Source organism: Antechinus flavipes, chromosome 1 (assembly GCF_016432865.1).
Source record: "Antechinus flavipes isolate AdamAnt ecotype Samford, QLD, Australia chromosome 1, AdamAnt_v2, whole genome shotgun sequence".
Classification (NCBI taxonomy): domain Eukaryota; kingdom Metazoa; phylum Chordata; class Mammalia; order Dasyuromorphia; family Dasyuridae; genus Antechinus; species Antechinus flavipes.
In genome coordinates this window covers 224995897-225021360 of record NC_067398.1, presented here as the reverse complement: position 1 = coordinate 225021360, position 25464 = coordinate 224995897, and the positions used below count along the sequence as shown (strand labels likewise).

Here is a 25464-nt window from a genome sequence, read left to right as displayed (position 1 = left end):
TTACCTTATTTGATCCTTATAACACCTCTGGAGGTGGCTGCTATTATTATCCCCATTTTATAGTTGAGGAAAAAGCATATATTAAATGATTACTAAATGTCAAGCATTGTAAAAAGATTAGGGATACAAGTAATTTTTTTTTACCCTTTTTGTCTCTAAAAGGACTATGAGGTCCCTCCATGACATACAAGAGAACTGGATTTAAGTGAGGAAATGCTACGCAAAGTTACCAACCTCAGTCAAACCCTTTCTTCCGGAAGTTCTCATTTTGTTATTAACAATAACAAACACAGTAAAAAGATAATATTACATGGTTAGTTTTATCCAAGTGTGAAGATTTGAGAAGATTTAGCATACCTAAGACCTACACGGTTTTCTCTGACTTTTGGGGTACTTTTTAGTGATCTTCTCCAATCACCATTTCACCCTCTCCCAAACACAGGTGAACAAATTGAATCTTATGAATTCAATGAAAGGCTGTTTTAATTATTTGAATATTTTCTATTTCATTTTTAAAGCACTTCAAATTGCTTATTTGACACTTTGGATTCATCTACCAGCTGCTTAGAGCACCTTCTTCTCTTCTTTTTCAATTTTTTTTAAACTATAGAAGATTTTCCAAATTCACAGATTTTAAGCATATGGGAAAAACTTAATCAATCTTTGTGGACACATATTATATAACATTTATCCAGTTTTTATATTTCATTTTGTTACCCAATTTGTCACTAGCTACCACCTGCAGTTTGTCATATTTTTCCATTGCTTTGCTAACTCCAAGTATTTCCTTTTATTGGCAGCCTTACCAACTGACAGCAGAATTCTTCTTTCTTTTGTAGATAATTAATCCTTATTTCCTTTTCACAATTAAGGAGAGTGAAAATATCTTTTCAGTTTTCCTTTGGAGTCCATGAGGTGATATCTTATGCTTTCTGAAATAACTTTATTAGTTAAGAAATAAATTCCTTACAGTATAATGGTACTTAATGAAGAAAAACTCTTACTGTGGATACCTATTAAATCTATTTCTAAACGCATGGAGAACGTGATTTTTTTTTAATTTTGATAAAATATTAAGCCATTTATTAAGGGACTTCAAAATATTATCTTCTGAGATGACAGCACAGTTTTATCCAGTTTATTTATGTAGTATTCCTGGTAGGTAGATTATATGCAAGTATTCATTATCCCTATTTTAAAGATGGACAAATTGATGCATTAAAAATAAAGTAATTGTATTAAATGAAATCAGGAGTGGAATTAAGGGAAGAAACCTCTCAATCTTTCATTTCAGCTACTTTGTCTCTTTGTGTTAGGTTATGGCCTGCTAAATTTTCATGATTTCTTTACAGATAGTTGGGTTTATATATGTTCTCTCTTTCTTCCCTCTTCACTCCTTTCTTTCAACATGTAATATATATGTATGTGTTTATATATATGTGTATGTTATATATCATATTATATGTTATGTATACATAATATAAACAGCTCCATCTTATTGGAATTTGGCAACATTAGAAATTTATTGAGTTTGTTTTCATTTTTGTTTTTATTTGGTCAGAGGTGAGGGAGGGAAGCATATTTCAGACTATTTTTAAAAGAATTAGACTCAGATTCAATTATCGAGCACAGGTGTTTCTATTCAGGCACGAGAGACAATTGCTATCTCCATTATTAATAGAAAATAACCAAGAGCCAAACAGCTACTTTTTTTCTATCTGTGTTATCATGCTATTCTGATGAATTGGACACAGGAATTAATACTAGTGTATGAATTAATTCACCCTTAAGCCCTTTCTGAATTGCATATGGAAAATTTATGTTGAACCTTTCTGTATAAACTAAAAATTTTCCTTACATTTGTTTTTCTGCTTAGGAATTAGAATACTGATTATCTGTACTAGCTGTGGATATTACAAAACAGCAAGGATTCAGGAAGAAGAAGACAAATACTTACTGTGTTACAGAGACTATGCTCATTGGTAGAGAAACAAAGCCAAAAATAATATTGTCTTTGCTCTTTAAGGGTTTACATATATCTATATAAGGAAAGAACATGTACATATTTAAGTACAAATAAGATATAAGCAAAAAAATTACAAATAGAGTGATGGATTTGTCAGGGGGTCAAGACAGTTTCTTATTTTGGAACATCATCCATATCCCATCCCATAACTTTTAAGGATACCCCAAGATTCAGTATTAGGCCCCTTTCTTGATATCCTTTTCTCACATGTTTTCTCTTGGTGATCTCATCATTTCCCATGAATTCAATGATCATCTTTATGTAGCTGACTCCCTAAATCTCTCTTTCCTGACTTTCTGTGCCCAGTATCATCAACAATGTATTGGATGTTTTAAAGTAGATACCCTATATGTATCTCAAACTCAATATGTTCAAAACAGAATTCATCATCTTTCTCCCCAAGCCCCCCAAATTCACCAGAGTTCATATCTTCTTTTTTTGTGTAGTGTACCCTCTTCCTTCCAGTCACCAGGTTCATATCATTGGAACCTCAATTCCTCAGTTTCCCTCATCCTCTGTGTCCATTAAATTACCTAGTCTTGTCCATTTGATCTCCATAACATCTTGTACATCCTTTTTTCTATACACATTGCCATCAACCCAGTTCAAATTCATATCACTTCTTGGCTGGGCCATTGCAATTTGTTCCTTACTGGTCACAAGACCACAGCTGTGAACATGTCATACTTCTTCTCAGTCTCAGTAAACAGCAAGGGCTTCTTCATTGCCTCTAGGATGAGATATAAGCTCCTCTTTTGCTTTTAATGATCTTGTAACTTGGACCTACCTTTCCAGGCTAATTATGTATTACTCATCTTCATATACTCTCTGTAGTCTATCTTGATCCATCTAAACTGGCTTTTTTTTTTTTTTTTTTTTTTTCTGAGGCAATTAGGAGTTAAATGACTTGCCAGGGTCACGCAGTTAGGAACTGTTAAGTGTCTGAGGTCAGATTTGAACTCAGATCCTGCTGACTTTAGGGATAGTATACTATCCAGTTCATTCCTGCTTTCGTGCCTATAGTACTCTACTTCCTCACTTCCACTTCTTAGAATTCTTAATCTTGTTCAAATCTTGGTTCAGAAGCTATCTCCCATGTGAAAATGTTCCTGATTTCCATCCGCTGCTGCTACCCGCCCTCCCCCCCCAAATATTTACCTTGTATTTATTTTTTTTATGTAATTATATGTATACATATTATATCCTCCAGTAGAATTTAAACTCCATGAGGGTATTAACAGGTTTTCTTTTCTTAATATTCATACCATTTAGCATAGTGTTTGGCAGATAGCAGGTATTTAATAAGCATTTATTGATTGATTCAGTGATAATCTAGCAAAAGAAATGGAAAAGTATTATTAATCAGATAGCAGGAGAACCAAGAGAAAATGTCACAGAAGTCCAGAGGAGAGAAAGAGTATCCATGGGTGTTCAGCAATTTTGCTTATAAAGAATTAAAAAAACATTAAGATTCATAAAAAGGCCATAGGAATTATAAATTAAGAGATCATCAATAACTTTGATGGAAACTTGCAGTTCAGATGAGTAATGAGGCTAGAAACTAAGGGTTTTTTTTTTTTTTTTTTAAGTGAGAGGAGAGGAAAAGGGAGCAAAGATTGTAGATAATTGTTTTTCTCCCTCCCCTCCCCAGGAATTTGTCTATGAAAAGGAGGTGGAGATAGTATAAGATGACAGTCTAAGGGTATAACAGAATCAAATGAGGAGCTATTCTTAAAGGATGAGTAGGTCTCAGTATGCTTGCGGACATCAGGGGAAGAGCTAGTTTATGAAGAGATTGAAGATTTTAAATGACAGATAACATATGATTGTGGTGGTTACCTTCAAATGGAAAACGATATCAGGAATGTAAGTAGAGGAGTTGGTCTTTGTGAGAAACCTTTTATCAGAAACTAGAGAAAAAAGATAAAAGTTAGGGAGATGATATAAAGAGAATTCAAGTAGCTAGAATGAATTCATGGCAAATGGCCTTTATTTTCTCAAGAATGTGTTAAGGAGACTTGAAATGGTAAGATTTAAAACAGCTGCTATTGGGAGTATGATGATTTTTTTAAAATTAGACCTAAATTTCAGTGGTATAATATAAGAAAATCTTGATTAAGAACCAGTGCAGATCAATACCTTCTTTATAACTTTAAGAGTTTTAGGGAGTTGCCAGTGGGAGGCTAAGATACTTGTTCAGGGTTACCCAATCTGTAATTGTCAGAAACAGGTTTAGAACCATCTCTCTATCCATTACTCCATGATGTCTCTCAATTAAGAGGCATAATCAATTAAGGAAGAGGAAAATTACAGCCTTATTGCACAGCCAAATTCAGATTAGATAACATCAATTTGTTGTTGATATAGCACAATATTGTGACTTCCTCTAGGGCCATTCAGCAGCATGTGAGCAGAACAGAGTAGGCAGATGGTGGAAATAATCCAGGATGCAGGTTGGCAAGATATAAGTAATAATAAGAAAAAGGAACAGAGGATTTGAGAGTAGAATACAGTTAGTGTTGAACTGGCTAACTATAAGTCAAGGTTGGAAAGGCAAAAAGTAGAATCAATAATATAAGAACACTTTCTCCACTGAAATTTTCAAAAAGCAGTACCTTTTATGGTTCTTCTGTAGAAATAGTTTATTCTTTAGGAAGTATGATTGAAAAATCAATTCATCCGGTACCAAAGTTTTCAAACTTTTTATAAGAAAGAAAGGAGGGAAAGTCATGAAGGGAAAACTGATCAGTTAGCCTTATGTGACATTATTAATAGAAGTTACAATTCACTTCAACTCAGTAAACAAAGTAAACAAACTTCGGCACTGTGCTAAGCACTATTTGATACAAATAAAAAAGAAAGATAGTCCCACTCTTAAAGAGACTCCAGTTTTATGTCTAATGGGGTTAGAGGGAGGAAGGGAAGACAATACAGAAAAGGAAACTAGAATGGGGAGTATATCCACACCAGAGGGTACCTGCTGGGACAGGTCAAATCAGCTGTAATGTTCAAATTCTGTCCTCTACAAAGAAGAGCTTTGGGAGGAGTTGAGTGCTCCACCATTCAGCCCTCTAACTAAAAGGGAAAAGCAGTCGAAGGACGTAGAATATAAGTTGGTTACTGTTTTTAAATATCCAAGGCACAATGAAGAAATTTGGCATTATTAGCTTATCCAGGGAGGAATATATTATCCCATGGTTTTGAAATCAAGCAGAGCTACAGATGGAACAGTGGAGGGAATTACAAAAATTACCCAGATTATGCTGATCCAAATAAGTTTTACCTTATATCCTTTCTTATACTCTGAATCTAGTCCTTTGCCCTAATAAGACATAATGACTTGTTCTCTCATACTTGACCTTGCTTACTTATGAATCATTGCTTGGGGCTATTACTTCTTCCTGAAATGCCATGCTCTCTCCTTTCTATCTGCCAAACCATGTTTCTCTTTCTTCCTTTAAAGCTCTCTCATTCTCCTTTTTTCTATCAAGTTTTTTCAGAAGAGTTGCACCTCGCTCCCTGTTCTTTGACCTTTCCTCAAATGCTTAAACATGACAGATGCAGCAGTGGAGTTGATGAGAATGTGACCATGGAAGTATATTTCCCCAATTTCCTTTATTTACTTAATAGCTCTTTCATGGTAGGGAACAGCAGACAAAAAACTTCTCAGAGACTTTCCTTTCATACTCCCCCAAACCTTGTACCTGGTCAGTGCTCTGTTTCAGGTTGTTGATTCACCAATTATTATAAGTGATATTGATGGGGAGTTGGGGTTGAGCTCCAAAAATATGTTGGGATTCTGACTCATGTCTTGAGGTATCTCAAAAGAATTTTTAGACTTAGACCATCTCCAAATCAAGAGGCTAAACTTTGATTAAGCTATTGGCAGTGAGAGTTATTGGCAGGATTGACTCTAATTTATAAGAAATCAAACCATTCTCCAATTGATAAATGATCAAAGGATATGAACAGACAATTCTCAAACGAAGAAATTAAAACTATTTATAGCCATATGAAAATATGCTCCAAATCATTATTAATCAGAGAAATGCAAATTAAGACAACTCTGAGATACCACTACACACCTGTCAGATTGGCTAGAATGACAGGGAAAGAAAATGTGGAATGTTGGAGGGGATGTGGGAAAACAGGGACACAGATACATTGTTGATGGAATTGTGAACACATCCAGCCATTCTGGAGAGAGATTTGGAACTATATTCAAAAAGTTATCAAACTGTGCATACCTTTTGATCCAGCAATGTTACTACTGGGCTTATATCCCAAAGAGATACTAAAGAAGGGAAAGGGACCTGCATGTGCCAAAATGTTTGTGGCAGCCCTTTTTGTAGTGGCTAGAAAATGGAAAATGAATGGATGCCCATCAATTGGAGAATGGTTGAGTAAATTGTGGTATATGAACATTATGGAATATTATTGTTCTGTAAGAAATGACCAGTGGGATGAATACAGAGAGACTTTGAGAGACTTACATGAACTGATGCTGAGTGAAATGAGCAGAACCAGGAGATCATTATATACTTCAACAACGATACTACATGAAGATGTATTCTAATGGAAGTGGATCTCTTCAACAAAGAGAAGATCTAATTCAGTTTCAATTGATCAAGGATGGACAGAAGCAGCTACACCCAAAGAAAGAACACTGGGAAATGAATATAAACTGCTTGCATTTTTGTTTTTTTTCCCGGGTTATTTATATCTTCTGAATCCAATTCTCCCTGTGCAACAAGAGAACTGTTTGGTTCTGCACACATATATTGTATCTAGGATATACTGTGGCATATCTAACATGTATAGGACTGCTTGCCATCTAGGGGAGGAAATGGAGGGAGGGAGGGGGGGGGAAAATCGGAACAGAAGTGAGTGCAAGGGATAAGGTTGTAAAAAATTACCCTGGCATGAGTTCTGTCAATAAAAAGTTATTTTAAAAAATGAAAAATAAACTAGTACTTCAAGGCAAAAAAAAAAAAAAAGTTATTGGCAGGAGATTTACTGATCAACAAAGGGAAGACTCAGGTTAAGTTCCCTAGTAATACCCCTGTTAAGCCTATGAAGGATGTCATAAGGTAGTCTAAGTTTCTAATGAATTAGCCATTGTGATGCTTAGTAAATGGCTAAATTCCTAAAAGGGGTTAACAGAGAAGTTAAATACCAATAGGTTCTTTTACAGGAAAAAATTAACTTCAGGGATTGACATCTACAATTTTGTCTTCTCATTGACTGTGGGGTCATAATACTTTTTTGGACAAGATAATACTGTCAATGTCTCTCCCTACTTGCTTCAGGAAGTAGCTTGGCCTCTTGATTGTATACAGACATCCAGGCCTCTCCTATTCGGTTCATGCCCCTCCATATGGACCACTTAGTTACCAAGGACCTAGGATCTTTTTGCTGGAATCTTATTCACCCTATCAATATAAAAAGGAAGTTTATGGTTTCACTATTCAGGATCTGAGTTCCTTGATCTGTGTAAAAATTAATCCCTTTGATATTTAATTGTGCCTTTAAAGAGGCTACTTTTGCAGCTCCAAACTAACTTTTAAAACTGCCTCCCAAGAGCATAAAATATATCCTGGATTCCATAAACATCAATATAGTTTTTTAAAGTCTTTTTTTAATTTGTAAAGGGTGCAGAACAAAGTAAAAAGAGTGATATGTTCTAGAAGGAAACTTCTCATTCAGAGAAAAAATGACAGCTGCTTTGGTGACTCAAGAAATGGAATATTGCCTTTGGGGGGGAAAGGATTTACATTATATTCCTGATTACTCCCTACCTTGAGTTCTACATCGAAGACTCCAGGGCATGGTTAAATTTAAAAGACAATACTATTTTCCTTGGTGTGACTGAGAAACCTGGTTTGAATTCATGTTGGTTCTGAGAACCCTCCCTACTCTCAAGAATGTGTGTGGTGGGCTTTTCCTCTGTCAGCTAAATATACTGTCATTACTTAAATTAAAAAAAATAAATAACAGTAATAACAAAAAACTTCAAAACTCAGCCACGTGACATCCTAAAGAGGAGGGGAGTAAAGTTGACATTTTTTAACAGTATATAAAATGAAGATAAAAGGGGATTTTCATTCTGACAAGTATGGTCATGTAAGATTGGTAAGTCAGAGCTCAGGTGGAAAAAATGAAACCACATAATCAAATACAATGAAGTTTAGAAGTTTCCCCTGATTTTTCATCCCACTCTAAACATCTCTGCTTTGCCTTTCTTTAAATAATATTTTAGAAGATTGTATTGAGACATTATTAGTGGCTACTTCATCTGTTTGGTTAGTAAGCAGGGTCAATAGGACCAAATTTCAAGTCACATCTATTTTACTCCATGCTGACCACCAACCAATCGTTACCCCCACCAAATTTTTTTTTTCCATTTTTTTCTCAATAGTATTTTTTTCCCCAAATACTCATATAGTCTTCAACATTTACTTTTATAAAACTTTGTGTTCCAAATATTTCTCCTTTCCTCTTTTACCTATCCCCATCCCCAGACAGCAAGCAATCTGGTATAGGTTAAATTTGTGCAATCTTTGTAAACATATTTCCATATTTTTCATGAAAGGGATTTAAACAATTAACAATGGAAAAGACAAGTTTCCTAATGGAATTCACAATAAACCTGGAGAAAGAGCATACCCCTTGAGGTTGGAATATACTCTTAGCTGGCAGGCTAAATTCATAGCATTCTAAAAGAATTAGTTTTAGCTGTAAGAATGAGAAAGATATCATAAGGCAAAGTGGGGTGATGAGAGGAGAGATACCACATGGCATGGAGAAGGGATGAGGGGAAAGGCACCATGAGGCAGAGTGCCCTGGTGGTCTATAACCCAAAAGGGATTCAGCAAAGATGACACAATCCATGGACAGATTTATAAAGGAATTTTTACCTCAGGGGTTTGACATAACTTGAATTTCTGACTGGACCTATCAAGGTGGGGCTATCCAAGACTTCCATAGAGGATGGGACTATAAAATTGAACTGATCCCCATCAATGCCCTTCCCTGCTTTCTTCAGGGAGTAATTTATCAGCATTTGAGGCTTTCTCTGTCAACAACGTTACTCAGGACCTTATTAAATCCACACTCAGTCTCCTAGTTCTCCCTCTGGATGTAAATGGCATTTTCCATCACAAGTCTATTGGAATTGCCTTGAATCATCATATTGCTGAAAAGAGCCAAGTCTATCACAGTTGATTATCACATAATCTTGTTGTTACAATGCACAGTGTTCTCTTGGTTTTGTTGACATCACTCAGCATCAGTCTCTCCAGCTTTTCAGAAATCAACCTGCTCATCATTTCTTATAAAACAATGATATTCCATTACATTCATATACCAGAACTTATTCAGCCATTCTTCAACTGATGGGCATCCACCCAATTTCCAGTTCCTTGCCACTTACAAAAAGAGACGCTACAAACATTTTTGCACACGTGGGTCTTTTTCCCTCTTTTATTGTCTCTTTGGAATACAGACTCAATAGAGACACGGCTGTATCAAAGGGTATGCATAGTTTTATAATTATTTAGGCATAGTTCTAAAATTGCTCTCCAAAATGATTGGTTCAGTTCACAATTCCACCAACAATGTGTTAGTGTCCCAGTTTTCCCATATCCCTTCTAACATTTATAATTATCTTTTCCTCTCATCTTAGCCAATCTGAGAGGTGTGAGCTCACCAAAATTCTTAATAAATGTGGATTAGTTAAATGGGTAGAAGATAAATGTGTTGATAAAATTGTCTATATCCATCAGTACTGACATTCCAAAGATAGCAAAAACAAAACATACTATACATTTGAGGGTTAAAGAATAATGAAAGGAAAACTTTCCTGATATATGCAACAAAAATATGTCTGGGAAATAGACAAGTAGTTTGCAAATAGAAAAGATAGCATAGTTGGAAGCTATAGTTAACTAATAGGTAGCTATTAGTGAGTTGTCAGAAGTTCACTCTATCATGTAAAGTTCTATATGGAAACATCTAGAAACTCCTCTGCCTCTTTGGTATGATGTTATAGAAAGGCCATTGGGTTTGAATCTTATCTTTTAGTCTTAAATAACCATGGACAAATCATTTCACAACTTGAGCCTAAATTTATCTGTGAAAATGAAGACCAGAGGATATCTAAGGTTTAATTAAATTTGATTCAATTTAAAAAATCATTTATTATGTACCATGCACTTTCTGGATGGGAGGAGGGTATAATTCAAAAACAAACATGAAAATGGTTCCTATACTCAAAGGAGCTTACATTCTACTGGGGGCAACATGTGTACAGATTAATAAATATAAAATATATGCAATATAAATATAAACTATGTAAGTCAGAAAAGGCCTCAGGAAGAGTTCCTTCCAACTCTGACATTTCATGGGTCTAAATATTGTGATTTTATTTGGCTTCCTATGAATTGCCAGGGCACATGTGTGCCTTAAGAAAGATTTAATTATGAGAGAATTCTGGGAAGGTGGTGGTATGGGTTAGAAAAGTGCAAGCTCTATAGATTTTCTGTATAAGACAAACTTTCATATAGGAGAAAGAGTCATCCAAGTGAATGCAGAGCAGCAAAAACAGACAAAAATTGGGGTAAAGTAATTGTTCTCTTAAGATACATAGAGATAACCTAAGAAAGAGTTGAATCTCTAGAATAGAGATTTCATCTGATTGAAATGCTCTTCCTCCTGACTGACTCCTCTGCTGAATCAATAAACAACTAGCTTTGGGCCCTTAGTGTCAGGAAATTTCACCACCTAGACTGTGTCTCAGATTCTGGCAGGGGGAAATTGAAAGGCCCTCCCCTGTGCTTATGGGAAGGAGAGTAATTGATTACTAAGTGTAGTAGCAGAAGGGTAGGGACCTTGCTGGCTGTAAACATTTGCAGGAGACCTGACTCCTTGGTTTTGGTTCCAAGACAGAGGAAAGCTGAAGTTCGCAGGCACAGAAGGACCATACTGAGCAAAGTGTTTGTATGTCAGTGTGACTGGAGGCCTTAGCTAGGGTTTAGGATTGAAGAGGAATACTTGTATTGGGCCCTCAATAGAGCTTAGAAAATAACAACAGTAAGAAAGATCTGAGGCAGCAGTTCCCACACCATAAGACTAGAATCTGATTCTAAAAATAAGATGTTAAAACAAAATAAAATAAAATAAAAATAAGTAAGCAAAAGACAAAGAATCTAATTGTAGACAACTACTATGGGATTAGAGAAGAATTCCACATTCAGAGGAAGGTGATAAAGCTAAAAAAGCCATTCCTTCCTATTATACAGAAACATCAAATGAGAACAAGTCCAAAAAAGAGTCCTTGGAAGAGCTTAAAAAAAAACTTCAAAAATCAAATAAGAGAGATTGAAGAATAATTGGGGGGGGGGGGAGGGAACCAAGAGCAATTCAAGAAAATTATGAATAGAAATTCAGCCAATTAGAAAAAGAGATCCAAAAGCTTAAGGAAAAAAATAACTCCTTAAAAACTATAATTGGGCAAGGGGAAGCTAATGACATTATAAGACACCAAGAAATAATAATTTTAAAAGAAATCCAAAAAATGAAAAATTAGAAGAGAATGTAAAACATCTCATTAGGGAAAAAACTGATCTGGAGAATAGATTGAAGAGAGATAACATAAAAATTGTTATACTACCTGAAAGTTATGATCAAAAATAAAAAATCTTGGTATAATATGACTGGAAATTTTTTTTTAGCTTTTTAAAAAAACTTTTTTTTTTTTTTTTTTTTTTACCTTCATTAGCATGATTTATTTATTTATTTATTTTTTGTTTTAAGGCTTTTTAAAATTGTTATTATAGCTTTTTATATACAAAACATGTGCATGGGTAATTTTTCAACACTGACCCTTGGAAACACTTTTGTTCCAACTTTTCCCTTACTTCCCACCCCCTCCCCTAGATGGCAGGCAGTCTCATACATGTTAAACATGTCAAAGTATATCTTAAATACAATATATGTGTACATATTTATACAGTTCTCTTGTTGTACAAGAAAAATCGGATTTAGAAAGGTAAAAATAACCTGGAAAGAAAAACAAAAATGCAAGCAACCAACAGAAAGAGTGTAAATGCTATGTTGTGGTCCACACTCATTTCCCAGTATTCTTTCACTGGGTGTAGCTAGTTCTGTTCATCACTGATCAATTGGAATTGAATTGGATTCTCTTACTGCCAAAGATAGCCACTTCCTTCAGAATTGATCCTCATATAGTATTGTTGTTGCCATGTATAATGATCTGCTCATTTCACTTAGCATCAGTTCATGTAGGTCTCTTCAAGCCTCTCTGTATTCATCCTGCTGGTCGTTTCTTACAGAACAATAATATTCCATAACATTCATATACCACAATTTACCCAACCATTCTCCAATTGATGGGCATCCATTCATTTTCCAGTTTCTAGCCACTATAAAGAGGGCTGCCACAAACATTTTGGCACATACAGGTCCCTTTCCCTTCCTTAATATCTCTTTGGGGTATAAGCCCAGTAGTAGCATTGCTGGATCAAAGGGTATGCACAGTTTGATAACTTTGGGGCATAATTCCAGATTGCTCTCCAGAATGGTTGGCTCCGTTCACAGTTCCACTAACAATGCATCAGTGTCCCAGTTTTCCTACATCCCCTCCAATATTTGTCATTATTTTTTCCTGTCATTAGCCAATATGACAGATATGTAGTGGTATCTCAGAGTTGTCTTAATTTGCATTTCATTGATCAATAATGACTTGGAGCAGCTTTTCATATGAGTACAAATAGTTTCAATTTCATTTTCTGAAAATTGTCTGTTTATATCCTTTGACCGTTCATCGATTGGAGAATGGATTGATTTCTAATAAATTAGAGTTAATTATACATTTTGGAAATGAGGGCTTTATCAGAATCTTTAACAGTAAAAATGTTTCCCCAGTTTATTGTTCATTTTTTTTGATTTTCAAAATACATGCAAAGATAGTTTTCAACATTCACCCTTGCAAAACCCTATGTTCCAAGTTTTTCTCCCTCCCTTCCCCCATTTCCTCCCCTAGACAGCAAGCAATCCAATATATGTTAAATATGTGCAATTCTTCATTCCACATTTATCAAGCTGCACAAGAAAAATCAGATCAAAAAAGGAAAAAATGAGAAAAAAAGCAAGCAAACAACAAAAAAGTACAAATACTATGTTGTGATCCACACTCAGTTCCCACAGTCCTCTTTCTGGATGGAGATAGTTCTCTCCATCACAAGTCCATTGGAATTGGCCTGAATCACCTCATTGTTGAAAAGAGCCACGTCTATCAGTATTGATCATTGTATGTTCTTGTTGTTGCTGTGCACAATGTTCTCTTGGTTCACTCACTTTACTCAGCAGCAGTTCATGTAAGTCTCTCCAGGCTTTTCTGAAGTCATCCTGCTGATCGTTTCTTATAGAACAATAATATTCCATAACATTCATATACCATAACTTATTCAGCTATTCTCCACCTGATGGGCATCCATTCAGTTTCCACTTTCTTGACACTATGAAAAGGGCTGCTACAAACATTTTTGCACATGTGGGTCCTTTTCCCTTTTATTATGATCCTTTTCTGATACCCAGTAGAGACACTGCTAGATCAAATTGTATGCCCAGTTTGATAGCCCTTTGGGCATAGTTCCAAATTGCTCTCTAGTTCACAACTCCATCAACAATGTGTTAATATGACAAGAAATTTTTAAAGAATAATTGCCCTGGAGTTCTACAACAAGAAGTAAAACAGAAATAGAAAAAAATCACCGATTAACACCTAAAACTTACAGGAATATCATAATCAAAATTTAAAACTCCCAGTTTAAGGAAAAAAATATTGCAAGCAACAAGGTAAAAACAATTTTTTTCTCTTCTTTTTATTTTTTTTATTATAACTTTTTACTGGGTAATTTTGATGGAAGTGGATTTCTTCAACAAAGAGAAGATCTAATTCAGTTCCAGTTGATCAGTGATGGACAGAAGCAGCTATACCCAGAGAAGAAACACTGGGAAATGAATGTAAATTGTTTGCATTTTTGTTTTTCTTCCCAGGTTATTTTTACCTTCTGAATACAATTTTTCCTGTACAACAAGAGAACTATTCGGTTCTGCACACATATATATTGTATCTAGGATATACTATAACATATTTATGTTATATGCCTGGGTAATTTTTTTTTTTACAACATTATCCCTTGCACTCACGTCTGTCTGACTTTTCCCTTCCCTTCCTCCACCCCCTCCCCTAGATGGCAAGCAGTCTTATACATGTTAAATATGTTATAGTATATCCTAGATACAATATATGTTTGCAGAACCGAACAGTTCTCTTGTTGTACAGGGAGAATTGGATTCAGAAAGTAAAAATAACCTGGGAAGAAAAACAAAAATACAAACAATTTACATTCATTTCCCAGTGTTTCTTCTCTGGGTATAGGTGCTCCTGTCCATCATTGATCAACTGGAACTGAATTAGATCTTCTCTTTGTTGAAGAAATCCACTTCCATCAGAATACATTCTCATACAGTATTGTTGTTGAAGTATATAATGAGCTTCTGGTTCTGCTCATGTCATTTAATATCAGTTCATGTAAGTCTCTCCAAGCCTTTCTGAAATCATCTTGCTGGTCTTTTCTTACAGAACAATAATATTCCATAACATTCATATACCACAGTTTACCCAATCATTCTCCAATTGATGGGCAATCATTTTCTAGTGTCTAGCCACTACAAAAAGGGCTGCCACAAACATTTTGGCACATACAGGTCCCTTTCCCTTCTTTAGTATCTTTTTGGGGTATAAGCCCAGTAGTAGCACTGCTGGATCAAAGGGTATGCACAGTTTGATAACTTTTGGGGCATAATTCCAGATTGCTCTCCAGAATGGTTGGATTCTTTCACAATTCCACCAACAATGCATCAGTGTCCCAGTTTTCACACATCCCCTCCAACATTTATCATTATTTTAGGAAAAAACAATTTAAATAGCATGGAGCTACAATTGAAAGATTGTAGATCTTGGAATACTATATTTTAAAGAGCAAAAGATCTGGGGTTGTGATCAAAGATAACTTACCCAGCAACATTAAGTATAATCCTGAACAAAAGAGGATTTAACAAATTGAAAAACTTTCAGATATTTGTGACAAAAAGCATAGACTTTAATGGAAAATTTGACATGTAAGATCCAGGAGAAATATAAGGGAGACATTAGAAACCAATTAAAAGGTCAAGTTGTTAACTTTTGAATATGTGAAAATGTTATCAGAATTCTTATGACTGTCATCATTACTTGAGTAATTTGAAAGAAAGGCTTTGGTTTAGCTGAGGATGGTGCCAGTGATTCTAAAAAATAAAATTGGGTATGGAGAGGTTATCTCATACAAATGAGGTATGAAAGTAAGAACTGATACAGGAAAAGGAAGGGTGTGTGTGTGTGGAGAGCTGGTAGTGCTAGAACTTTATTCTCATAGAAAAATGAATTAAAGAGGGAATAAAGCACACATCTAAAAGGGTATAAAAGTCTTCTAGATTTAGAAAGAAATAAGAGGATGAGGAGGTTGCTTAAGGGAGGAACTTTCAGAAGGATATGTAAGTTAAGAATTAGAAGGGTGGAAGAGAGAATAAGAGAAGGACTCCCTTAATCTAAGGAATAGAAAGGCAGGATCAAGCGTAGAAGTCAATTAGACACATGAGGAGAGAGCTAGGGTGAGAAAGATAGTCAGGAAAAATAAGATGGAGGGAAATTCATAATGAGTAATTATAACTTAGAATGTGAGTGGGATGAGTTTACCCATAAAACAGGATTAAAAATCTGAATTTCACAATTTTTTGCTTATAAGAGAAATAATAAAAAAATGAGCGATACAGACAGAATTAAAATAAAGGGCTGGAAGGGAAAGATTCTGGAAAGATGGTAAAGTAATTCTGTAAATTTCAAGCTCTTCAGATTTCCCTCACAAACAGAACAATGTGTGACGAATACAGACTGTTGAACACAAAGGCTTGGGGCAGAATAGGAGTCCTTTTGGTATAACCCAAGAAAATTGAAGAAAAACCTCAGGCCAGGATTAACCAGTATGGAGTGCAAACATCTCTGGGTTAGCTCCACAGAAACCCCCAACTGGGGCTGGTTGGGTTTGGCGGGAGCCTCAGCAGGAATCCCAGAAACTTTCACTTTCCAGACTGCAAGTAAAGTCAGGGGGTAAGTCCAGGAAGACTGAGGGAACCTTAGCTAATTAGGAACAGGCCCCGCTGTGCTTCTGAGACAGCCCTGGGCTGAAAGGAACCAGCACACGAGTGAGTGTGGGTGTGGAACAGGTTGCTGCTGGCTGGTGGAGCTCTTGGTGGGGGTTTTAGGTCAGAGGAGAGAAGTAAAGTGAATCTAGAGGCACCATCTCCCCATCCCACCTCATATTTCTCATTTAAAAAAAAAGAATTGGCAAAGAAGAAAGAAGCTAAGAGACTGGCCTAGGGTCACATAGCTAGGAAGTGTTAAATGTCTGAGGTCAATTTTGAACTCAGGTCCTCCTGACTTTAGGTCTGGTGCTCTATTCACTGCACCATCTAGCTGCCCCCCATAATTTCTTATAGAACAATAATATTCTATTATATTCATATGCTACAACTTAGTCAGTCATTTCCCAACTGATAGGCATCCACTCAATTTCCTGTACCTTGCTACAAACATTCTTGCGCAGGTGGGTCCTTTTCCTTCTTTTATGATCTCTGAGATATAGACCCAGTAATGTCTCTGCCTGATCAAAGGCTAAGCGCAGTTTTATAGCCCTGTGGGCATAGTTTCAAATTGCCCTCCAGAATGACTGGGTCATTTCACAACTCCACCAACAAAGCATTGGTGCCCCAGTTTTCCCACATCTCATCCAACATTTATCATTATCTTTTCCTTTCATCTTAACCAATCTGAGAAGTAATACTTCAGAGTTATCTTAATTTGCATTTCTCTAAATCAACAGTGATTTAACACATTTTTATGAGACTTTAAATAAGTTTAATTTCTTCATCTGAAAATTGTTCATCTCCTCTGACCATTTATCACTTGGGAAATGACTTTCAACAAGTATTTATTAAGCACTTACTATGTTCCAGACACTGTGCTAGGTTGGATTCAACTGGCACAGGATTAAAAAATACAAAGAATTAATAAAATGAATCAATAAGATGCAACAGAAATATATCACAGTATTTGAGAATTGGGAGGGACTTCAGCAGTCACCTAGTCCAATCCACATACAAAAATATGAATCCTCACTATAAACTACTGACAAGTGGTAATCCAGCCTCTCCTTGAAGAAGTTCAAAGAGTAAGAACTCAATACCTTGGTTACAACATTGTTTTACTCTTGTCCACATCCTCTTATAAATTCATTTCAGGGCTTTTGCCCAAAGTATTAAAGCTCTTTCTTACTAGTCTCACAAAAATGACTGTAAGCCCTTGGCCTTATTTGGATACCACTTATTCTTCACCCTTGCCACATGGGTAGCTCATTGTCATTGTCTCTCATGCACTGTTAACATCCTTTACTCCATCTCTTCTTCAGGATTCCTAATTTGTTTTATTTTGAAGCCTGCTCACACATTCACCCCACATTTTTCTATTGTCCTATGTGTGAAACTAATTTTTCATTCCTTAGAGACTGTAATGTTCCATGACTCACAGCTATGTAACAACATTGATGAAAAATTAATATTAAAATGATGAGGCCTTTGTTTCTAGAAGTTTTAAGTTCATGAAAGGAGCTTTTCAAATTTCTAAAAGCAATTCAGTTCTTTTTTTTTCTCATATTTAATTCTGAGTTCAACTCATTATCTATATATGCATGTTCTCTCTCTCTCTCACTGTCTCTCTCTCTGTCTCTATCTCTCTCTCTCTGTCTCTCTTTTCTTCTATCTTACACACACACAGACAGACAGACAAAGAAACAGAGAGAGAGAGAGAGAGAGAGAGAGAGAGAGAGAGAGAGAGAGACACCAAGACAGAGAGAGACACACACAGAGAGAAACAGACACAGATTAATCTGAAGGCACTATTTTGGTCCATTGAATTGAATGTCATAATCCGAACAATAGGTATTCTTCATAGATTTCCCCTCTTCTCCTGTGTATGGTTAGTTTAAACTCTTTTTAGTAGTTATAGGAGCTCTTCCAGAAGTCTCTCCAGGCTTCCAGGTCTTAATGCACAGAACAATGTCATCTACGAACAGGGAGTTCTCTGATGGTCAATATCCACAGAAAATTTCTCTTAATTTTGGACTCTGTGCTGGATTTCCTTCATAATAGTAATATGTCAGACATCTTTGGTAAAATTCATCTCCTTATTTTGATATTTCACTTGATATTTATGATTATAGATTTATTCAGTAAGAGATAATTTTATAGGATTAGATTGTATAGTATATAAAGGGCTAGACATGGATCCAAAAGATCTAAGTTAAAATCCTTCTTCATACATTTCCTCATTGAAGCATTTGACGTTTTTATGCCTCAGTTTCCTCATCTGAACAATGAGATACCTGGCTTTGATGGCTTCTGAGTTTCCTTTTTGCTCTAACTTGATCATGGTATGATTTATGCATGAGAAACACCTTGATGGAGAGACTTTATCCTAGTGTTTTCTTCTGAAAAGAGTGAAATAAGCATAAATCTCTTTTTTGTTATTTAGTATAATGCCACTTCTGCATCCTCTACCAGAACATCTAAAATAGATCTTAAATATGATGGTTCTACTGTCCTTGATGGAGAAAAAAGTTAGTTACAAAATAGCTTGGCATAAGAGGTACAGAATCCTGGCCAAGCAACAAGCTTTCTGAAAATGGACACGGACCAAATAGAAGCTGAGACAAAAAAGAAATATTAAAACAAGAGCCTGAAAAAAATAGGAGAAAGTGTTAGTTATCCATTAACAAAAAACAATTGCTCTGGAAAACAGTTGTAAGGAGATACATACACATACCCACACACAGGATTATTGGATTACCTGAAAACCATAAACAAAAAGGAGCCTAGACATTTTTTTTTTTAAATCATAAAAGGAAAACTGCCCACACCTCTTAGACCCAGAGGTCAATGTGGAAGTAGAATGGATCTACTAGCCACTTTCATAAAGTAACCCCAAAATGAGAACTTCTATGAACACTATAGTCAAAATTAAAATCCTTGGGTCAGTGGGGAAAAAACAACAACAATAACACAATACTGCAACAGCCAGGAAAAAAAAAATTCAAATCCTGAGCAATTGTAATGCACAATTCAGCAGCTACCATTATTAAGAAGAGAAAGCTTGGAATACAATATTCCAGAAAGCAAAGACTATGTTAACAATCAATAATAACTTACCAAACAAAAGTTAATTACAATGCTACAGGGGGAAAAAATGGACTTCTAATAAGATAGACGACTTTCAAGCAATCTTGAGAAGATCAGAAATGCATTGAAACCTTCACGTTCAAACACAGATGTTAAGAAGTTAGATATGAATAAACAACCATAAGGAATTAGATAAGGATAAACTGCTTACATTTTAATATGGTGAAATGATACATGTCAGGGGTCATAGAAGTAGTCTAATTAGAAAGCCTGGGAGTGTTTCTGTTTGGTCTTGATAATTAAAAAAAAAAACTGTAGAAAAGAAATGGGGGAATGGAATGCCCTAGAAGGGAAAAAAAAAGTTAGAGAAAATCATTTCATCTTCTAATGTAATTCAGATAAGGAAGTCAAAGTTTATAAAAGCAATGAGGAAAAAGTGAGGGGGAGAATGGCTGACTTGAATCTTATTCTTACCTGAACTGATTTAAGGAAGAAAGAATATACAGAGTGAGGTACAGAAATATATCCTACTCAGCAGATAATAGAAAGCAAAGAAGAGAAAAGGGAAAGGAAAATTATAGGCACAGTAGATTAAGGGAGGTTTTAGTTCTAAGAAAAACAAATCCTAAGGACATCCTATTTAAAAAATTATTTTTTGAGGTGTAAAAGAATTGGAATCTGAAGGGGTTCCTATCAGTTAGAGAACAAGTTATGCTATATAGTATTATGGAATTATATAATATTATGGAATATTATTGTGCTATAAGAAATAACTAAGGGGATGTTTTCGAGAAATCTTAGAAAACTTGTGTGAACTGATACAGAAAAAAGTGAGCAGATCTATACCAATTTTTATGACAACAATATTGTAACATAAATACCTTGATATGAAACATGCTATCCATATCCTGAAAGAGAGGGGAAAGTCTCAAAATATAAAATAAGACATTTGTGTATATGGGGGTAGGTGAAGGAAGAAACATGGCCAACGAGAAGATTTATTTTGCTTGACTATATGTTTGTAATGGAGGCTTTGTTTTTAATTTCATTTTTGTTTGGTGGGATAGAGAAGGAGAGAAGATAGATTTTTTTGCTAATTCAAAATATATAATTTAATTTTTAAAAATGAACTAGCTTTATTGTGTGCTTCTCTCTGCTTTATGAGACAACATTGCTCATAATTATCTATCATCTTTCTTCATAAGATTTTACAAATGAATTTATATTCTAACCCAGTGTTGCCTTTGACAGTTCAAATTAAGAAGCTGAATCCTATCAATCTTGACATAAAAATTATTAACATAAAGAAAACAGGAAAAAGAAAAAAGTTGTAGCTAAAGAGAATAAATCATAGAAGTTAGACAAACAAAAGAGGCAGAGAATTGAGTTTTATCATATCCTCAAATGCAATAAAAAGATTATATCATGGGATACTTGTTCATCATTTAATGTAGTATTAATTGTAAACATATGCATTTCCCCCTTGAAAATAACTGTAGCTTCTGTGCTAATATTCGTTGCTGAGCATTAATGGTAGAGAAACTCTTATGAAAAATTTGGTAAGATTCTCCAAGTTAATTCAACATATTAGTGCTTGATGATTTCAATGCAAAGCTAGGAAAAGGTAAGAATGGGAGAAATATATGGGAAAGCACATTTTAGGAAGAAGTAATAGGGAAGTTCAAAGCCTTGTATATTATACAAAAACTTTATGCTTCCATGCCATATACAGTTTTTTTAGAAAAGAACATTGGTATGAGTAGGTAAGTACCAAATAATGCCATGAATGACAAACTAGGTTATTTTGAAAGAAAAGAATTGTTATTTGAATTATCCATGAATCAGTTAGACTTTTATCAGCACCACAATCAAAATTATTTTTAAAAAATAAAAAAATCAAGAAGAAATAATGAGAAAAGGATATGGTATATAATTAAAATGACTTAACCTTGAGTTACCTGAATAAGTAATTGAACTCAACAGAAATGACATTGACAGGGACTAATTTTATCCAGCTTAGGATTTTTCAAGAGTTTACATTCTAAAGTGGTATTGCCTTTGGCTGCCATCTTTTTTCCTAATAGTAAGTAATTTTTGGACTTTCTGACTAAGGTACTTTTAAAATTCTTTTGTTTATCTTGTTATGAAAATTTATGTATAAACTATGATTTTCAGTGGTTAAATTTATGAATTATATATAGTCTGCCCTTTATTCAGCTCATTGCCCATTTTTTGTTATCAAAAATTAATTTGAATAGATTAGAACTGACTTATTTTAATAATATGTCTTATTTTTTTCTCATTTTATTCTCTTAGCTTTGTACTGACTTTAATCTTTGTTTTAAAAAGTCAGTGATCTGATTGTACAGAGACAGCTAATTCCTCCATAAGCAATAATTCATTTTCTGTTATAAAGTACAATCAATTTCATTTTTGGTTTATTATTTTCAGTGCCAATTCTTTTCTTTCAGAAAATATTCATGATAGATAGGCATATTACCTTCTGTGGGCATTTGTAATCTGTAATCTGGTCTTTCTCAAAATCTCATTCCTGATCCATGTTTTCCATTTTATTTCCCTTACTTACTCCTCTCTTAGCATTCAAGACAATGAACATCAGTACATATGGTTGTTTAATTTGGAGGATCTTATCAGATTTTTTATAAAATTTCTCTGTTTTCATCCTCTTCAAAGGATACTAGTATATATATGCTGCAATTCTTTCAATGGTAGTTCTTTAGAATATTTGTATCAAAATCAAATAGCAACTAGCCACTTAATTGTATATAATGATCCCTGCAGGCTACATAATTGATTTAAAAAATCATACATATGAACTTTATGCTGTATTTTTATTTATTTTATTAAATATTTTGTAATTATATCTTAATCTGGTTCTAGCTACACTCAGCAGAATTTGCAGGCAAGGTATAAGATACTTCTACCTTAGAAAATATATGAAATGCAGTATGAGATGACTGCATGTCTCATAAAAATGATGTCTTTTTTTTTTTTTTTTTTTTTTTTTACCACTTTTGGGCTCTTTATAAAATGGATGGCAAATTCTCCATTTTCCTGTCCTTGAAGATCCTATTGGCCTATTCTTCCATTTAGTTACATTTCCTGCTTTCTTAAAATTTTATGCATAGTAAGATACAGTCTGCTTCTTCCAGCAGCATATCTCTTTTTCACTGGTCATTGGACAAGGACAGTTAGAGGGCAAAGAGAGACATCAAAATTTCTAACCCATTAAAAAACAAACAAACATAGTTCAATCCTTAATACCCTCTGTTGTGGTAGGGTAGAATAAACATTGGATTTAGAGTCCAGTTTATTAAATGTCTTTATTTGATCAAATCACGTAACCTCTCATCATTTCCTTCATTTGTGAGAAATGGAAGTTAGATTACATGACTTCCATGTCCTTTCTCACTTAAAAATTTTTTTTATTGCTTTCCTGACCCACTGTCTCTTCATTGAAGTATCAAAAGGGGCTACACAGGACTGAAGGCCATCTTGCTTTTTTCTTTATTTCATTGGATATCATAGATGAAGAATTCAGAATCAAATAGTCTGTGTACTGACAGTGATCCTTTCCTTGCTTGATGAGGCTGATCTTAGAAGGAAGTTTTCTGCCAGAATCTTAGTTGAAGCCTTTCTGTTATTATGGGGATTGCCTAGGCTTACAATATGCTGTAAGTTACATATTTGACAACCCAGGTAACCCTGAGAAGCAGAACCTGAGATTCTGGGAGATCTTCTCTAGCTTAAACCTTGATAATTATGTCAAAGAAATAAGCAGAGGTTGCTATTCAAATATGAATCTTTTCTTATCAATGTGTTTTAAAATGTCAAAAATTATTATGAGAAACAGATGAAGACCTTAGTGAGCAAAGTTTTCAAGGAATAAGACCCTGTTTGTGGGGAAAAATAATAAAATGCTTCCCCCCCCTTTCAATTTTAGGCCCAATAGAGATGAAACGGGACAAGTGAGTGAATCAGGAGCTTCAATTGTCAAATATGGACTTAATCCAGAAAAGATCTTCATGCAAGTCCATTATTTGAAGGTAAGGATGTTCAAGTTTAATAATACCAAAATTATTGTATTTTATCAGTATTGCCAACTTTAGATTATATCATGATAAAAGAAATCATTATTTGATAATCCAAAAAAATCACTTCTATTTGAATTTGGAATACTTTTTATTGTAAAGATGGATCTGTTATTACATAGGCTTTGAAACAATTCTTAGTCTACGATGAAACTATCTTATGAAGACCTGACCTTAAAAAAAAAAAAACCCTGGAAAATTGTCCAGTTTCTTCTAGCCCTTTACTGTATTTCTTCCTGCTTCCTATTTATTTCAAGTTTGACCAACATCCCCTTCAGGCTACTATAAAGCAGCAGTCTGGAGACAGGAATAACTGTTGGATTTAATAAGAGCTTCTAGGTTAACTAAACTAATATATGAAGAAAGGATCTTAAATAGCCTTTTCTCCAAAAGCAGACTGAACTATGAGGCTACATAAACAAAAAGAGAAAGGCAGCTTGTATTATTAATAAATAAACAAGACATATAGCAGCTATAACCTAAAGTCTTGCCCCAGCCATACTATTGATACCTCCAGTTTCAAATGTGAGTTAATAGAGGATTAGCCTTGGAATTAGAACACCTGGATTCTAGTACTAACTTTGTCACTGGATAGCTTTGTGAACATGAGCTCTGAGACTATTTTTTATGTGTAAAATGGGAATAATAATATTTTCACTGCATGCCATTTTGTTATGAGGAGTAAATGAGTGTGTAAAGAACTTTGTAATCAAAAAGGGCCTTGCAAATATAAGTTCTTATGGTTAGCATAGGCTCTATATCTAAAGATTCGCCATGGATAAACCAAAACAATAAATTATAATTCATAGGCAGATAGCTTGGAGCCCACTATATAAATATCTTTTTGATGTGATAACCATCAGCATCTTTTTTATTTTTATACTTATTTCTCATAGGGCTATTTTCTTCTGCGGTTTCTAGCCAGTAGGCTTGGAGAAGAAACATTTTTCTCATTTTTAAGAAAATTTGTACACAAATTCCATGGGCAATTGATTCTTTCTCAGGTAAGCTGTTATAACTTATAATTGTTTTTTTCTCTCTACTTCCAAAATATGAAAAATAATTTTTAAAAATATGATTTTTGAAATGCTTAAAATCTCAATAATTTAAAGGAATAAATTCAGCTTGGGAAACAGTACAAAATTTATGCCTCAATAATTTTGTCACAGTACTAGATAATTCTTTAAGAAGTACATATTTAATAAGTATCCACTATGTAACAGACATCATTCTAGGCACTGGAATTGTCAAAACAAAAAGTCAACAATTGTTGCCCTCAGATATCAGGGGAGACAACATACATACATGCATACAAAATTTTCAGGCAACTAAAGGGATCTGGAAAGGATTCATATAGGAGATCTTATGCTCAGCATACAATAAACTTTGAAGGAAACTAAGAATTCTAAAAGCTAAAAGTAAGGAAGAAGTGCTCTACAGACATAGTGGACAGTCTACTTTGTAAAAGCTCAGAGATGGGAGCTGGAGTGTTATACATGGGGAGCAACAAGAATGCCTTTTTGGCTGGAAAGTAGAATATGTGAAGAAGTGGAAGTGTAGAAGTAGTAATTAAAAGAAAGGTATATTGAAGACAGGTTGTAAATGACTTTCATTACCAAATAAAGGAAGATGCATTTGATCCTACAGGTAATAGGGAGCCTCTGCAATTTTTTGACTAGAAGAGTGTTCAGCTGGGCTTTAGGAATATTATTTGGCAATATGGTAGAGAGTTAGAAGGTTTTTGTAATAATCCAAAGAAGAGATGGCCTGAGTTAGGGTGGTAGCCTTGTGTTTGTAGAAAATGGGAGAAGAGTAAAAAGTGTTTTGGAGATAAGAGTTTACATGTTTGGTGACTAATTAAATATATGAAGTAAAGAAGAATGAGGAATTGAGGATGATTTGGTGACTGGAGGATAGTGGTACTCTTGAAATAAATAGGGAAACTGGAAAAGCAGTAGGTTTGAGACATGAGTT

The 25464-nt window shown here is 34.6% G+C and overlaps 1 protein-coding gene across 1 annotated transcript in view; it reads left to right on the top strand.

Moving 5' to 3' along the window:
* AOPEP (aminopeptidase O (putative)) overlaps nt 1-25464 on the top strand; it is a 448257-nt gene that overhangs the window by 210839 nt on the left and 211954 nt on the right. Inside the window, exons 7-8 of the mRNA XM_051996910.1 lie at nt 23343-23445; nt 24387-24494. Coding sequence (XP_051852870.1) covers nt 23343-23445; nt 24387-24494 — 211 coding nt within the window. The remainder of the gene's footprint in view (nt 1-23342; nt 23446-24386; nt 24495-25464) is intronic.